The 16,288-nt window shown below is 45.2% G+C and overlaps 4 protein-coding genes across 4 annotated transcripts; all 4 read left to right on the top strand.

Annotated features, from left to right (window-relative positions):
- Positions 1-2,283: 2,283 nt before the first annotated feature.
- On the top strand, positions 2,284-2,954 carry PADG_01980 (uncharacterized protein; the record flags this gene model as incomplete). Its single annotated transcript, XM_010759359.1, has 3 exons — positions 2,284-2,328; positions 2,395-2,688; positions 2,763-2,954. 3 exons carry the CDS (start codon positions 2,284-2,286, stop codon positions 2,952-2,954), a joined length of 531 nt encoding a protein of 176 aa, XP_010757661.1.
- Positions 2,955-8,085: 5,131 nt separating this feature from the next.
- Positions 8,086-8,950, top strand: PADG_11350 (uncharacterized protein; the record flags this gene model as incomplete). The annotated part of the gene is made up of 2 exons (XM_010759601.1): positions 8,086-8,275; positions 8,745-8,950. The coding sequence occupies 2 exons, from the start codon at positions 8,086-8,088 to the stop codon at positions 8,948-8,950; spliced, it is 396 nt and encodes a 131-aa protein (XP_010757903.1).
- Positions 8,951-10,687: 1,737 nt separating this feature from the next.
- On the top strand, positions 10,688-10,996 carry PADG_11349 (uncharacterized protein; the record flags this gene model as incomplete). Its single annotated transcript, XM_010759600.1, has 2 exons — positions 10,688-10,810; positions 10,859-10,996. 2 exons carry the CDS (start codon positions 10,688-10,690, stop codon positions 10,994-10,996), a joined length of 261 nt encoding a protein of 86 aa, XP_010757902.1.
- Positions 10,997-14,606: 3,610 nt separating this feature from the next.
- PADG_01977 (uncharacterized protein) lies at positions 14,607-16,288 on the top strand (the record flags this gene model as incomplete). Its single annotated transcript, XM_010758843.1, has 3 exons — positions 14,607-15,080; positions 15,171-15,453; positions 15,531-16,288. The coding sequence occupies 3 exons, from the start codon at positions 14,607-14,609 to the stop codon at positions 16,286-16,288; spliced, it is 1,515 nt and encodes a 504-aa protein (XP_010757145.1).

The raw sequence follows: 16,288 nt of genomic DNA, 5'->3' as shown, positions 1-16,288 counted from the left end.
ACGGGTGGTTTGACGTGGACCCTCTGCACTCTCCGACATCTCCCGCAAGGTTCTCCAGATTTTCTGGAAAATGACTAGAAGGCCAGGCTCTGTTGGGCCGGCTGTTTGTCCCAAAATCAAATTTTCAAGCGGGGAAAGGAATACATAATGAAGATTGGTGGCCCGAATTTGCATCCAAGACTTCCTCCTAAACAAAGCAATAACCTTATTCATCGGTGGATCCCCCCCCCCCCAATCGCCCCACCGCAAAACTATGGTGTTAATGAGGCTGCGGTGCGCATAAATTTTGTCATATCTCAAGTAAACCTGCCCCGTACGTCGTGACTCGCTGCTGCTGGCAGGTTTTTTGTGTAGCTGGATGCTTCCGAGTTTGGAGTCCCCTCTCCTTTTGGGGGGAGAATCTTATATCAAAAAGATCACAAGGCAGAGAATTTTTTGTGCATTTGCCATCAACCGCGTTAACGTCATAATTACAGGATGGATTTCAAATCCACCTTTTTTTTTTCTCTTTTTCCTGTAGTGTGCTGCAGCTCTCAATAACTTTAGCAGCTTCATGGGCAACACTCGTCACCTATTCCGAGCCAGACTGTCCGCGAAGTTCGGAAGATGTCTCCTGCAACAGACGCTAATAAAAGAACCCCAGATGAGTGCCTTTGGTTATATAGTCGTCTGGAGGACAAACTGTTTTCGCAGTCAAAAATGCATATCTGCGATCTACGAAGCGTTCAGCGAAAGGCAAGTCATCTATTGGTAAACCATTAACGGGAAAAGCCACCCAGTAGTTTTCATTTTTTCAATGGGTCAAGACTTTTAAGAGCAAAACAGCTCCTCAATCATGGTCCTAAAACTTTCAGGAACAGAGCCTCTGTGTATTTTAGCCAGTGCCAGCGGGATTTTCCCCCCGTTACGTTTTATCATCTACGATCTGGCAGCTAAGTCCCAAGTATGTTTGGTGAACTTACCTGAGCTTGAATATGTTTAGCTAACTAACTACTAGTAAACTAGTTAGTTATACCTAGCGACTAACTATCCGCATGTTGAGTTTCCCCCGTACGCTTCGTCTGAGCAATGTTCGAATCACAGGAGGGAAAGAAACAGAGAGAGTAAACACTCGACTCGCAATTATACGCTCCGCGAATTCTTCCTCTAGAGTTATGAAGCCCAACCTCCGAAGAATAAAGTCCCTCGCCTGCAATGGATTTCACTTAGAATGCACGGCACCAACTGGTATTCGTGCTTGAATTTATGTACCCAGCGTGGTGTTGCCTGCAGAGCTAGTGTCATATATCCTCACCATTAGATCCCAGCCAGATGCCATGACAAAATTTTCCGTGTTCTAAGATCTAATGCCCAGCTGCCCAAGCTGCCGATTGGCCCCTTAACTACTCTCTTCATCAAAGAAGATGTCAGCTTGGTAATCTATCTAAAGGGCTCCAATGCCGGGCTGTTCAGATCTCCCACGTGTTAGTTCCAGTCCTACAGCTGCTATCACTCAAGGCCATTTGCCTGGACGCTGTTCCTGCTCAATGACAAAGCTCTTTCATCGAGAAATGAACTTCAAACCATTTTCATTAGCATTCTTGCAGGAATTCTTTCCTGATGTGACGATGTCAATTACATCACCTCTGAGATCTACCCTTGCACTTCATGATTTTCTGTGTGTGATAAAAGATTTTTGAGAAGCCGCCAGTTGATTTCTGCCCGATCATTCATCCATTTCTGAGTCCCCTTAAGCTAGGAGATTGTCATAGGAACCCTTAATACTCTGAAAAACCTGTACTCTGGGGATTCTGAGGTTCTGGCAGAATGTGTACCCTAAGAGATATAACTTGCTAGTTGAAAACATATCACACGTCTCATGCTGAAGTGAATGTCAATAATGGCTTCAATTTAGCAAAGTGATTTTGCAAGTTAAGAGATGCATTCAGAAACATGCGCATGCTATCACTGGATGAAGTCCACGCAGGCTTGACTTGCACAAATGTATCCTCTTGGACAACACTCCAGACCACGTCTCTCGTGAGAATGCTCATGGGAGGTATCACCACTTGGATTTTGGCAGGTAGAATCCAATGGAATAGCCAAGTTTGCTGGATTCAACGAAGACAGTGTAGTAAGGAAATAACACACACAAGTGTTATCCACATTAGCAGATGGATCTTTTCGCCGTCATTTTCATTTTTTCCCCCTGGGATGCTTTCTAAATCTTACCAGATTGATCTTCGCCCACCCCCAAAATTACAGGATAGGCTGCCTTGGTTCCATCGCTAGCCGACTCTCAAGATGGCTCGAAAAAGTGAAATTTCATTCCAGAATAACTCAAGGAAGGTAATGTTTAGATGATCACAGCAAAAGATTAGGGGCCACTAACTAACCACTACTATCCACTACCAGCGGAAGCAAGGTTTGAACAGTGACCCGGTTACAGCCTTCTTTAACCAGTATCCCAAGTTCAACTATCGCAAGAATGAGTCGATTGCGTCGGAATTCTACAGAATGTGTGACCACTTTGGATGGGGAAAACAGAACCAAGACAGAAAAAACGCACTTTTCAAATTCAAAAATGCCATGGTCATGAAATTCAACGACTTGTATGGCTCTGATACCGATGATATCAACTGCTGGCACCGTTTGTGCATTGCAGTTGATATTGATCCTCTACCACAGACCATTAAGGCTTGCAAGAAAGTAAGAACGGTGATTCATCTGAGACCGTTTCTTATGGCAGGCCAGGCAAATGAAGACTGATTATGTGATCACAGGAAATAAAGGGCGTTCATGTCAATCTTGTTGATCTGGTAGACAACACTACCAGACAACAGGCTAGGTTGTTTGCATCCGTCGATGAATTGCGGGCTTATACCATAAATAATAGCAAATATTTCCCTAAGGAATCAGCTTACGCAGGAGGAGTGTTGAAGTATTTGCTCCGAGAGATCCACAACACTCGCTAAATGGATATTGGAGGAAAGAAAGGTATGGGGTAAGGACACCGGAGAGAGGCATATTGACGCTCTTGTATGTAGTTTTTTCACACAGCTCCCTTGCTCTGCCTTCAACCAGCAAAAAGTGCAACTTGATGACACGGTTATATTGGGTTCATATGCAATCGTTCTACATTCCCACATATAATGGACGAAATTCTATAGACAAGGGAAGTATGTAGATTCCAGGTAGCTACAATACGGACCTGAAGAAGGAAAAAACTACTATTGCCCTCATAGTAGTCTTATTCCTGTTAATGGCAGGCAATCCATAAGTTATCAACCATGAAACCATTAAATCACGTGACATAACTACACATGCAACACACTAGTGTTCGCATATCTTCAAATCTTTATTTAGTTAGTTAGCTGTTACTATGATTGTTTTTGTTCGCAGTTACGCATCGACCTGACCATCCATGGATGCTGAGACTGATGCTGATGGACACCCTGATTGCTCTTCGCTGCAAATGCCATACCTTCCTCTCCGCTCCTGGAATCGTTGAAATATATATATACATTAAATGGCCGAATTCTGTAAAATATTAGTTCCGTGTATGTACAAATAATGCGTGCTAAAAGCACATTTGTTGTGTGGATCGCATCACCTTGGCAGGTGGTTCAAGTTACTCACAGTATTCAACTCCATCAAGGCAAAGAGAGGACAGGGCTCTGGGTTCCCATGGCCCCTCCCCCCCTGACAGCGGAGAACTTGGGCTCCTGGGGTATTGCGAATGTTGATGCTCATTCTCTGATGATATGCTACTCGGGAGTATGGTCATAGTTGCACTTGCATCCAAGCACGCAGCCATCTCACGAGGCAAAAATTGACAAATTCCCCGTCTGTGTGCTGTCAAATGCAGAAGCGGCTATTCCTTGCATCAAATTGTGCATGATGAGGTAAAGCCAGAGTCAGAAGACGTATCAACAGAACTATATTTTGAGTCTTTCTGACGCATATCTTACAGGAGCATTCATATCGTGGTATTTACAAACTTGATTTGAAAGAAATATACAAAATGATAAAATTCATCTGAATCATAGAACCCCGAGGTGAGCAACATGGTAAGAGGAGTGAGTGATCATCAGGCATCAGGTAAGTAGACCAATCAGCATATCGCATGTATTCTTTTTCTCTCCAGGGCTTGCATGCAAGCAGATGGCTAGTCAGTCAGTGACCATTTTATATATATATATATACTGAACGCACCTCCTTTTTCAACGTTCCACGAGACGATGCTAAACAACTGGCTCAGGAGTTCCCACTGTGCTCAAGCACTGGGAAATATACAGTGTGCTTGCTGAGTCGCCATTTTTAAATGGTGAACCCTACGCACACCCGATACGACACAATTAATATTTCTCTTTTCTTTTTCTTGTTTCTGCTGCCTCCTCTACGTACTACCCCCCAACCACACTTGCTGTTTTGCTTGGACCTTGCTCCCCTCATCGAGAAGGAATAGCAAGTTTTCTTCCTTCAAAGATGCCACGGAGCGTCAAACAGCTTTTATTCAGCTGAATCCCCTTTGCCCATGTCTACAGGGCTTCTTTTGGCACTAGGAGACATATTCGTAATACATCCCTAGGGCACAATCGGGCACACAAAACAGGATCGGGTGAGTGGCCTTTACCGCTTTACCTTCGTTACAATATAGACCCGATACATGTGCATTCGAATACGCGCCACGGAACGGCACTGCTTGAATTATTGACGCAACAAGCAAGTCGTCTTTTTTATGCCCCAATGCAAGGCCTTGTACTCCATTGACGATGGCTTAAAAGTTCGGTTTTGGCTTTTCCCACGTCCTCGTGATATATCTTCGTTATAATCTTTTAAAGCACTCGCCTATAACTCAACTTCGAGGTATGCATCACAAAGCTAAATAGCCAGAGTGATCGCAAAAAGGAAATAATTAAAGAAGTGATCATTGGATTTGCTCACTGTTTGCAGACAAAGACAGAAAATAAGTTTTTTCAACAAGCAGGAGTTAAAAAAGCTAAAGAATAAGTATTTGAGCATAGTTTCCATTCTAATGCCATTCCACAAAGAAACAAAAACCTTCATTGACTTGGATCTCCTGAAAGGAATGAATGCTAAACGGCGTGCGGGAAAATGAATACCAAGTTCTCAGGGGTATTTCACATCAGAGCCCAAGTTTCTCTCCAACAGCACTGTCAGCCATTTGCTAGATCTGGTTGATGTCCATGAGGAGTGCTCCTGGAATAATGGCACGGGCGGCAATGGAATAGACAGTTATGTCACTACGGCCCTATTAAGGGTCCCGAAAAGAGAAGCAGGATCCTTCTCCACCATTTGTGCACCCCCTAGCTATCCTTGACCAGGAATTAGGTGAATGGGTTGAAGATGAACCGGAATATACATACTAAAATCGAGAAGATCAGATTCGCCAGATTTGATAACGCAGTAGCAGAGAGTCTCTGATGCTTATCAGGGTCAAACTTGGTTTCGTTTCAAAATATTGGTGCTTGACTTGTATATCTGAAGTTTCCACAAAGCACCATCTCCCCGATTTCACTTCCAGTGACGAGAATCTTCAAGGGCTGGAGGTAACCAAGGCTCCCCATTCCCTACTTATAGAGCAATCAAACTCCGGGGACTCAACTGTCCATATCGTCCTTCCTACCCCTTCAAGACATACATACCTTTTTCCATCAACCCCAAGTGACACTCTACTCGGCAAAAATATAGGTATTAAAATCAATGGCTGGGGGGACAACTGATTGATCTTCTCTCTCCGACGAAACCATATCTATGACAAAGAGCACTTGTCCAAGACCATGTATCATACCAAGTATGCAGTTCAGAGATATAGCCCTGCTCTCAGAGAGGTATTAGCAGGTGCAGCACATGTAACCATTTGACTCCGAAAGAGAGGTTTTTACAACGCTGGATTAGATAAGTTTTCGCAACGAGGATGCCAAGTCACCAACATGGAGAACCCTTTCGTCAACACATATCCTGACATTTATTTCAAGAATAACCTTGTCTTGAATACTGAGCAAGCATTTGCCTGATCTCTGTATGGGATGGTAGGAGTCTGACTGATAAACACAGATCTGAAGAAGAGATGTCGTCCTATCTCTCTCTGTCCCTCACAAGTACAACGGCTCCGGAAAAATCCTGTCGCTGTTAGGTGCGTGGGTTCCGCGGATAGTGACGGCAGGGCATGACCTCAAACAGCCATAGATGCTCACCGCACCCATGTCGACACTGGTGGGAAGGTGATTCTAGGCGAAACGATAACATCCTGTCTACTCTCGATGGCGTCAATCGCTTGTTAATCATGTGTAGAAGAGATTTCTCTTGATAGGAACAGCGCAGCAAAATATCACGCAGCAGGCGGTAACTGAGGTCCTGTTTCGATCTGGACGGGAGAGTCGCCAGCCACAGTAGAAATCCAAGAGCCCCCTCAGACGCCATCAAACTTCAATAGTTTTGTGGATTTCCCTTCTTACAGCCTAACGGAATGTTTTTTTATCTGCAAGCGGATTCCTTGCTGGGGGCAGGGCAAGATTCTTGCGAGATGCGGGACGAAGCCTGGTGGCTGGGACCAACCCGTAACAAATAAAAGGAGAGGAATACTTGGTCCCAAGTTTTCCCATTCTCGTTCGAATCAAAAATTCGCACCAAAGAGTTGGCAAAACCTCAGCGCCTGCAAATGTGCTCCGTAATATTCCTGCTATGTTGCTATGTCACTGGGCTTCGACCCCTGTTTTGCTTGGGGCAGCTAGCGATTATTAGCGGCTTTATTTAGGCGTTTAGCTTCCTTAGCACGGTGTGTTGCCAACTAAATGTTGAGCTTCCTTGATAAGTTATTCCAGCGAGCAAAGGGCTGGTTTCTTGGGAGCTAAGTTGAGCATTGAGCGAAAATACGGATTCATTATTAATCTACAGCGGGAAAGGATTTAATTATTTCTGAGTGGGATGCCTGCATTGGCCTGGTTCTTATCGAGATAGTGGAAGATGTGACCAGGTGATTCGTCCATAAACATTAAAGGAGAAAGTCATATACTTCGTTCAACCTGGAAGTCTGCGTGTTGCATGGAACCCTCGACGCCCGTCGTCATTCTTCGTGGGAAGGTGATTAACCAAATCGGGTTATATTGAACGGATGGAATCGAATCCCATGCGTTCGTGTCAGGTCGTGTCATGTTCTGGCACTTTGTTCCGGTGTTCCTTTGTTGGAGAACCATGCGAGCTGGAAAGTTAACTGCTTGAAATTTATTAGCCTGACTTTTCTATCTTCTATGAACACTGTTAAATTTCTCTTCCGGCTTTGGTTAAGGAAAAGGCAACGTGTATTGACAGAATACCATGGAAGCGAGTGGTGCTGTGTAATAGTGTCAGCTTTTATTTTGCATCTCGTTTGCGACAGCTTTGTTGGCTAGCTTCAGGCATGGGAGCTGTTCAACTCCTCCACATGATGGTTTCCATGGACGAAGAAGGTTAGCTTCAACGCGAGTCAGCTGTGATATGGACAGAGTCCATGGAACTTTTTAGAGCGGTGTATGTGAGACCTTGGTCTCGGCTTGGATGGGAACGGCAATGCAAGCTGCGGTACCTGATTTCGATCTTGGTACTTGGATGAATGATAATAAGGGAGAGATGCAGGGCAAGCAACAAATTTGCGATATGTTTAATTGTGCTCCTCCAAGTCTTAACATCTGATTAAGGCCGATGATCACTGTCAGTTTTCCCGTGTCAGAACAGGATTCCTAAATTATGGTGCGAGTGAAATCCAATAATGCTATATAATGCGAGGCAAATTAGCATATTGCATAGGTTTGTTATCTTCTGGCCCCGGCTGATATGCGAACGTGCCCAGCGAACAGGATGTTGCCTACCAAAATCTGCCTATAAATTCTCCAATAATTAACCAGAGAGAAAGTTGTTGGTGCCGCCTCGTGGGCAGTCAAACAAGGTGATCCAATTTAAGATGTCAACCATGGGTCGATCAACAGGGGAATAATCATCATCAGAAAACGACTTGGGACATCACAGAGCAAGGTGTTGTAGTTACCGGAAGACCCAATTATTCAGTTTAGGCTGAAGTTGTTCTCTCCCATTCCCAAGCCATCCATGGATAAATCGATCACCGGCAGCAATGAATTCTGGACAACTGATTGGGTGACGCATGCGTTGATTGAAGTTGGCTGGAGTGTTTTCCTCAACCATCCCCAGCCGAGTGGTTGTTGGCGTGGATTAGTCGAAGTATCAAGTCTGCAGCGGGTTCACTTCTCCTTTGAAACAACCCATGTGGATGGAATGGGTCTGCCTTTACGTTACATCATGTGACAATCCTTTGGGCAGCAGAATGTAGGTAGTAATGGATGGTTTTGGAAAACGGAGGTTGTGCTTGAAAATCACCCTTCTGTTTGCGTAAGATTGCCACCTTGTTGACCAATGGAACCCAAGTTGCGAGGCTTTTTGCGTGTAACGAATATCCGCACACACATTACGCGCTAAAGATGAGAGAAACGGACTGGCACAAAGAACAAACCAGGTTTCTGCCGATTCATTATATGTGACCTCTGGTTTGTACGCTGGTCTCTCGAACAAAGTGCAGTAATAAATGATCCATATTTGTTTTGTCCAAAGTATACAGGGCGTTACAACGTTTCAAAGGGCGGCTAGCAGACTATGGGCCAATAATCTACACGACAGTGGGCGTCATTGAACTCCCCTAACTATGGGCTCAGGTTTTGAGTGCAGGTTTGGTTTGTGCTTGCTTTCTGCAGTCAACTTCTTGGTGTCCCTTTCACCTTTGAAAGAAGCGTGGATGAAGAAGGCTATCCAGATCTTCCGGCGCATTTCTGGCGCCTGCTCATATTTTCATACATTGATCAGATGGTTACCCGTTTACATTGCGGCCCAATGGTCGTTTCTGCAAGAGATGCTGGGTGCAGACCGCCTTAAGCAGGCTTTCAAGCTTCCAATGTTGTGATTTTGGCTGTTTCGCTTGAAATTGCTCTGCGGCTTTCTGAAGCGGCTTGCTAATTTATCACTGCTAGTTGTGGTCAACAAAATCCCGCTACGATGTCGAATTTGAACCTGAAACAAATCGGTGATATCCTCTTCCCTATTAGGGGCATCGATGTTTAGGAGGAATGCAACCAATGTGATTTGCCGTTTGTCCCAGACGGAAGACACCAAATGGACTATCATCCCAAAGCATTCGGTTTATCAGTCTTTGGACAGTCTTTGGAGATCGCCGACATTGCCCTGGTCCTCATCCTGGCGTCATCTCCTTAGTTGGGAAGGCAGGAAAACGGATCCAAGAACTCCTCGTTAAGCTGGTATTCAGCAAGGGAGAACGTGGAGCATGCTCGGACTTGGTTGATCTGATTCAACCCTAGGTAGGTATAAACCAGACGTGGTCACTCCCGGGCTTTAATGTTTATCCAGTAGCTGTTCCAGTCGTCTAGTAGGAAAGAAGGCAACCGTTTCTCCGACCAAGAGTTAACTACAACACATATGTTATTTCATGTCCGCGGGAAAACTGATGCATAGGAAGCACGACGGTTCGACTACAGAGCACATCCAAAAATTTGTCTGAGCGGCCCAAACCCGCCCTCTCCTCTGGCTGGTTACCACTAACGCTTTGCTCGGATGCAAGGAGGGTGGCGGGCGGATATTAATGGCAAGAATTTTCAATATAACTTTTCAAATCTTAAGGATCTTAACTGCACGCTGGAACAAATGATAAAGCAGGTATATCAAATATTAAGTACGATTCTGAGACCTGGACATAGGCACACACGATGCGTTTCTTTCAACTGCCCCAAGTTCCTCCCGGTACTCTGCATGGCGGTCTCCGTGTGGTCGTGCCCAGACAGTTTTGTTTGTTATCGGTAACCGATGAGAAGTTGATCTTATTGGCTGAATCAATATTTTGACCATTATTTGTTTTCTTGCCCTTAAATAGACAGAGACACAATAGACAGAGACACATTAGTATATGGAATATTTTTAAATATTAGCTGGCATGTATCGCTCTCCGGCCACCCTTTAATCCTTGGCTGGTATCACTGGCCCAGTCTTGTTCAAGAAGCTTGCCCCCTAGTAGGGGGCATATTTTCGACATATCAAATAGTTAATGGTCCTTACGAGTTGCCATTTAACTATCGGTCAAACCTTCATATGCGTGTCTAGGTTTGGCGGTGTGTGCCACTCGAGTTGCAAACCAAAGCCGCGTTCCTTGCCCTGAGTCTGTCGCCAAAGAGCAAAATAATTAACGAACTAACTCCGTTGGCAACGTAAGCTGGATGGAATTTGAGATGGATGCGAGGTGGATACAGCGGAACCCTCTTTTATTTTATTATTTTTTTGTTCTTCAAGTTCTCCACGACTCTCTTTCATTTTCATTGTTTTGTCAACACGACCCCGTCAGCGCTCCACACATAAGGGCACCCAAGATATCAAGATAGCTCAGGTTTTTGCTCCAACAAATCCATGCCCAGGATAAAACAATTTATGAATGAAAAAAAACCGGAGCTGCTTTCCAAATAGAAGAAAATGAAATGAAACAGGCGCAAACCCAACCTTCTTCGCAAAGTTTTACCCCACCACAAGCCGGGAGCAGCTGGAATATGGATAGCCCCAAAGCCTCAAAATTCATAATTACGGACATGGGTTTTAGCAGTGAGCATCTAGGTTTCAACATGAGGTGCCATAGAGAAAGATGGGCTGGAAGATAAAACCAAAAACAACCTTGGAATGCCAAATTACGATTTGCGGTCTGACACTCACCAACGGTCAAGGTTCCGTCGTCAAGAATTTTGCCATCATCGTCGTACCTGGCAATGTATGGATGAGAATGAGATTATATATGTCCTTCGTCCAATGTCTCCAGGAGGATGTGAAACTCAAAAGCCACTCCACCATTCCGCAGCAGTACCAGCAAGAAAAAGTCCCGTTGTTCTATCCAAATGGCTCTACTCTTCCGGAGGCACCGATGCAACTTCTTCAAGTCCAGACTTCCACTGCGTAAGCGTGCCAAACGCACAGTTTAAACCTATCCACTACCATCTCCGTCGATCCTAACCATGTCATCATTACCGTCATCACTATTTTCAATCTTTCAACCCTCGGAGCTGTGGACATGAAAAAAAAAAAAAAAAATCTCCAGACACACCCCTGTTCCAGTGGTTCCTTTTTTCCACCCGGAATACGCAGCGTAATTACTGGGTACGGAAATCTACTCAAACAATTTAAGAAAAAAGAGTTTTCATCAAACAGCACAGTCTACAAGTTCCATCAATAACTAACTCCCCTCCGCAGCGAGGCAACATTAACAAACCAGCATGCAGTAGTTAGCATGGCTTCCTGAGCGATTATGAAATCAAGGAACTTATTCTTTAAGAATTACATATTCATCATTGCTTGAATTATTCTTCTGTCATTCATTCCCTTTTGTCACTTGCGGCTCGCTGAATAGTGCTAGATTAATGCAAACACAATCAATCAATCAATCAATCCCCTTGGAACACCCCCCATTCCCGACGTCAAGCTCAAACATGTTGTAGTTGTAAACGACGACCCATTTAAACCCACCCTCCCAAAAACACACAGCGGTACGTTAGTCTAAAACACCCAACTTTTTTTTAGCGTTCTGATCATGTCGCCGCAACGAGGCTGCACGAGTCCGCAGCAGACAAAAAATTGCTAAAAGTACTCAATCCCGGGGGGCTTCGCAGTCAAATAAGCCGCGTCAATCCTTCCCTCAAACCATGAGCCCAAACCCATGAATGAACACAACACGAGACAAGATTAGGGATGTTGATGTGGACTTAGGGGTTGAAAAGCTAGCCCCCAAGCTGACAGTAATGGATGTAAGTACTCCCTGCAGCTCAACAACCCCATGCTTCGAATAATACCGCGGCCCTTTTAATTGCTGGAGGCCGCACAGAGAACATCGCCACGCGTTTCATATACGATGCAGAAAGGATAGCAGGTCGTACATGGCATCTAGCATTCGTAGGAAGGGATGAAGGGCGATAGTTCATATCATTTGAGCGCATATAGGCTGGTACGCTATGCTGTCTAGTTCATCCTTACGGAGCACTTCCTGCGGACACTTCTTGTGTTTATCTTCTGCCTTGCTTCAGCATCTTGGATGTGCTGGGCATCCGTTAGCGCAAGTGCAGTACATGGATTCTATTCGCCTTTCATATATTGTAGATACACATTAGACGACAAGCAAATATCTTAAGAAATGGGTTGTTGAGCTGGTTCTGCTGTTGTTAACCCGTTAAGATCTCGTTTACCGAACAGAACAAATCGCAGCGCTATATTAGTAATTATTTCCTTTTTCTCAACAGCTCAATAACTAATGTCTTGGATAAGTACCTGGATAGAGAGACAAATTCCACTACTATTTAGCGGAGGGTAATCCGTGGAAACAAAACAAGCCCTCCTTTGACGTTCCGATAGTTCTGTCCATCATCATCATCCGTCGTAAATAAAAAGGGCTATTTTGTCATTTATGATTGATGGGGAGGGAGGGTTACGGAGTGTGCGCACAGCAACCACATGCCTCCCCCTCCCCTCCAAACAATGGATCCAACCACTAAGAGTGCAGCCAGACATCCGACTGGATGTGATACGTGATGCAGTTGGTGACTGGCAGACAAGCGTGGTAAGTCAGGTCAGCACCTGTTGCAAGTGGTTATTATTCACGATTTTGCTCGACGTAGCATAATTAATAGTACATAGAGTAGTAGTAGTAGTATTAGTAGCAGGCGAAGGCTGTTGGATTGAGGGTACATGCACCATACAGTAGTTTCAGTAATTAACAGAACGTACCTGGGCCCTGGTGGTGTCCGTTCTTCGGTGAGCCTAGGTATCCCAGGAAGTGAAGTTTTAGCGTTTTGACTGCAAAGAGGAGAGAAAGCAAAAAAAAAAAAAAAAAAGAATCTGAAGTCTGGGTTAATCCCCTCATCTTCTTTGATTATGTGCCAGAGAGCGACTTCATCTGGCACCGGCTCAGGCCACATTCCTTTTGCATAGTTTGGGAGAACTGGGTCAGGAAGCGAGGCGTGTTCCATGTCCTTGTCGTCGCCATTATTATTACTATTACTTATTTCCTGCCGCATCCACAGTTCAAACATCAACCGGTCCTTCGATATTACCCTTATTCCTTTTTTCTTTGGTAGTTTTTTAAAGCCCAGATATGATAACGAGAGATCAGCCTCTTGACCAAGTGTCCGCGCCAAACTTTGCCCAACAAAAGTTGACTAACCAACAAATCCCAGCTCCGGTTTGAGGATGTGCGACCTGTACTGTCCTGTACCTATACGTATGTTGAGGTGTGTGTGAGCATGTGAATGAGAGAGAGTGCGTTTGTGGGTGGATGAGGGTGGATGTTGGTGTGGATTCTCGAGTTGACTATTCTCAATCTGCACAGTCAACGGCAGAAGAAGTAAACCATCTTTTTGTATTTTTATATTCCTTCTGCTGTCTCCTTTGAACATGGATATTGTAACTACAGAACCGACTAGGCATGGAGTAGGTCAGGGAGGTGATGTTTGTGGATTTTTGGATTCTAAATACCTAATATAACATGTAAATGGCTAGTTATTTAGTTAAGATTTGAAAATTAATAATGTTCATTTTTAATTCGTTGGCTTCATCCTTTCATTCCTCCGTCTCCTCTCACCCATTTCTGCCGCCTGATTGTACTCCCATTTCCCGTTATTGACTAATTAGTCTTTTTTTACTCTTGCCACTACTTTTCCGAGTGGAACTGCAGGCTGCTATATCCATCCCACCATGCTCCATCCGTGTATGTGAGACTTCTCCCTCCCGAGTGCCGAAAGCTTCCTATATTCTCCACCAGCCATTCCTTTTCCCTGGCCTGGCTGAGGGTTGAGAGACTCAAAAGGGTGAAAGGGGGGGGTGGTGGTGGCTGCTCATCGCGCTGCTATTATTACCTCCTATTCACATTTTGACCGTTGCCTCCCCTCCCATGCTTCTTCTGGTTCACTTTATAAGTACCATTATATTCCTCTATGAAAGCATCAAGCATCGTCACTGTCAACATCAAATCCTTGAGCCAATCAGTTCAAATAACGCACTCACTTCCTCCCCATCTTCGAGTCAATTCCTGGCTGTGGCTGTTGCCGTCGGATTCAATATACCACTCGCTACTCCATCGATCTATCTATATCTATATCTATCTCCAACCATCCGAGTCCCATCACTTTCCACTCCCCCCCAACTTGCGTCACTCTTTGCAGACAAACGGGTTCCAATTCAATCACTTCTCTGTATCTCTTATGTGTGGATCAGGCACTGCTTTGGTGGGTGGATTAATGGAACGATAGTACAATTGAGCGACTGGATGCCGCCATTCCAGATGATCCGCCTCAACTTATCCGCCGCCTCTGCCTACCACCTCTTCCTGGGGGGTTGATATATCAGCTCCTGGTCCCACACATCTGCCGTTTGATAACAGCCTGACTTCACTTTCACTCACAGCAACGAAGCTCAACCATCGCTTTATATCTCCTTCAATATCTCCCTCTCCCCCGTCTCCCCCTGCCCTGCCCCCCGCCCCCACTTGTCGCCCCTCGCTCTCCTACGTCGTCGTTTCCGCACTCATGTCTAGCGTTCTTTCCGCCGCCCAGCCGCAACTTGGTTCAGCATACTCCTCAGCCTACAACAGTGTTGAAGGTGGTTCGTTCGGAGCCAGGATACTCTGCAGGGCCGAAATCAGCTCTCGAAACACCGCGAAGCGGTCCATGCCCTACAATTTTGGATTATCTACGCCACCAGAGGATATGACAGGTATTGCTGTAAAGCAATCTGTCTCATCATCCAACTATGGACCAAAAACATATGGCATACCTTCGTCTTACTCGAATTCAGCCTCTGAGAGATCTAATATCCATCTGGTGACGGAAGGAATGGCCAGAATCTCCGCTTCTGTACGAGAGCAGCAACCTCCGTCCCTCACTAGCCAGGTACCAGAGACCCATACGAAGGAGAGTTCCCGGAACTCGATAGCGACGTATCTGCAAATCCCAGCATCCATAAATCCCAGCAAGGGAAGTCTAGCGGAATTTGCTGCTCAGGTATGTAATCTGTGTCTTCATTATGGAACTGCGGGCGGGGCAAGTCCGGGACAGCAATAACTCACTGATGCCTTATTTGTCGATATCAAGATAACCTGTCTCTTCTGGTTCGAAAAAGCTTCGAAGCTGAATGTTGTCTTGAACCCCTCGTCCTTAAATTACTCTATACCGCCGCTCATGCCTGAATCGACACCAACAGTAGGTTTTCGGAAATGGGTGACTACAATCCTCTCTACCACACAAGTCAGCCAGAATGTCATACTCCTGGCTCTCCTGTTCATCTACCGGTTGAAGAAATTTAACCCCACCGTGCGAGGAAAGCGAGGAAGTGAATTTAGATTGATGACAATAGCATTAATGATGGCGAATAAATGTATAAAGAATACTCTAGTTTCTACGTCTACTTTATCTGTCTTGCTGGTATTGCGCTGACTTGGTAATAATTGATAGTTCTGGATGACAATACTTACACGAATAAGACGTGGGCCGAAGTATCAGGTATCTCGGCCCAGGAAATTCATATTATGGAGGTTGAGTTCCTGAGTAATGTGCGATATAATCTATTCGTTACCAAAAATGAGTGGGATCAATGGCATACGAAGCTTGGGATGTTCGCAGACTATTTCGCCCAAGCATCTCGACTTCCCCCTGACAACGATGTACAACCTACCACTCCGACTACGCAGCTTTCTCCCGATCTGACTCCAATAAGTCCAACAACATCTCTACCTCCAGTTCGGCCCCCCAAATTACCATCTCCTGTGCTAGCACCATATGTACCTCTACAACAGCACCTCCAGAAACTCCCACCTGCTTCTGTAGCCATACACCCAAATTTATCACCACACCAATTACCCTGGACAGGAAACTCAAATTTGGACCTCCGTCGGAAGCGAAGCTGGGAAGAACAAGAGCATCCCGCAAAGAGAGTGTCCCGGCCAGCCATGTCTGGTTCTGCGTCTCTTCCGCCTCTTCCATCCCTGACAACTACCACTGCAGGCCATTTCCCGCCTATTACAATGCCATCTGTCCAGCAATTAGGTATGCCCGTAGCGTCCTCGATTCCACAACTTCCACGACTCGATTTTGCACTTGGCCAAAATTCCGCGGGGCCTACATATGTGTCCCAAAATGCAAACGCAAACGCAACTTCAAGCTCAATTACCACCCTCCACTCATTCCATGGCCCCAATATACCCTTCTGTTAG

This window comes from Paracoccidioides brasiliensis (genome assembly GCF_000150735.1).
Source record: "Paracoccidioides brasiliensis Pb18 unplaced genomic scaffold supercont2.2, whole genome shotgun sequence".
Lineage (NCBI taxonomy): Eukaryota > Fungi > Ascomycota > Eurotiomycetes > Onygenales > Ajellomycetaceae > Paracoccidioides > Paracoccidioides brasiliensis.
The sequence above is the reverse complement of the archived record's forward strand: the minus strand, read 5'-3'. Positions and strand labels throughout refer to the sequence as shown.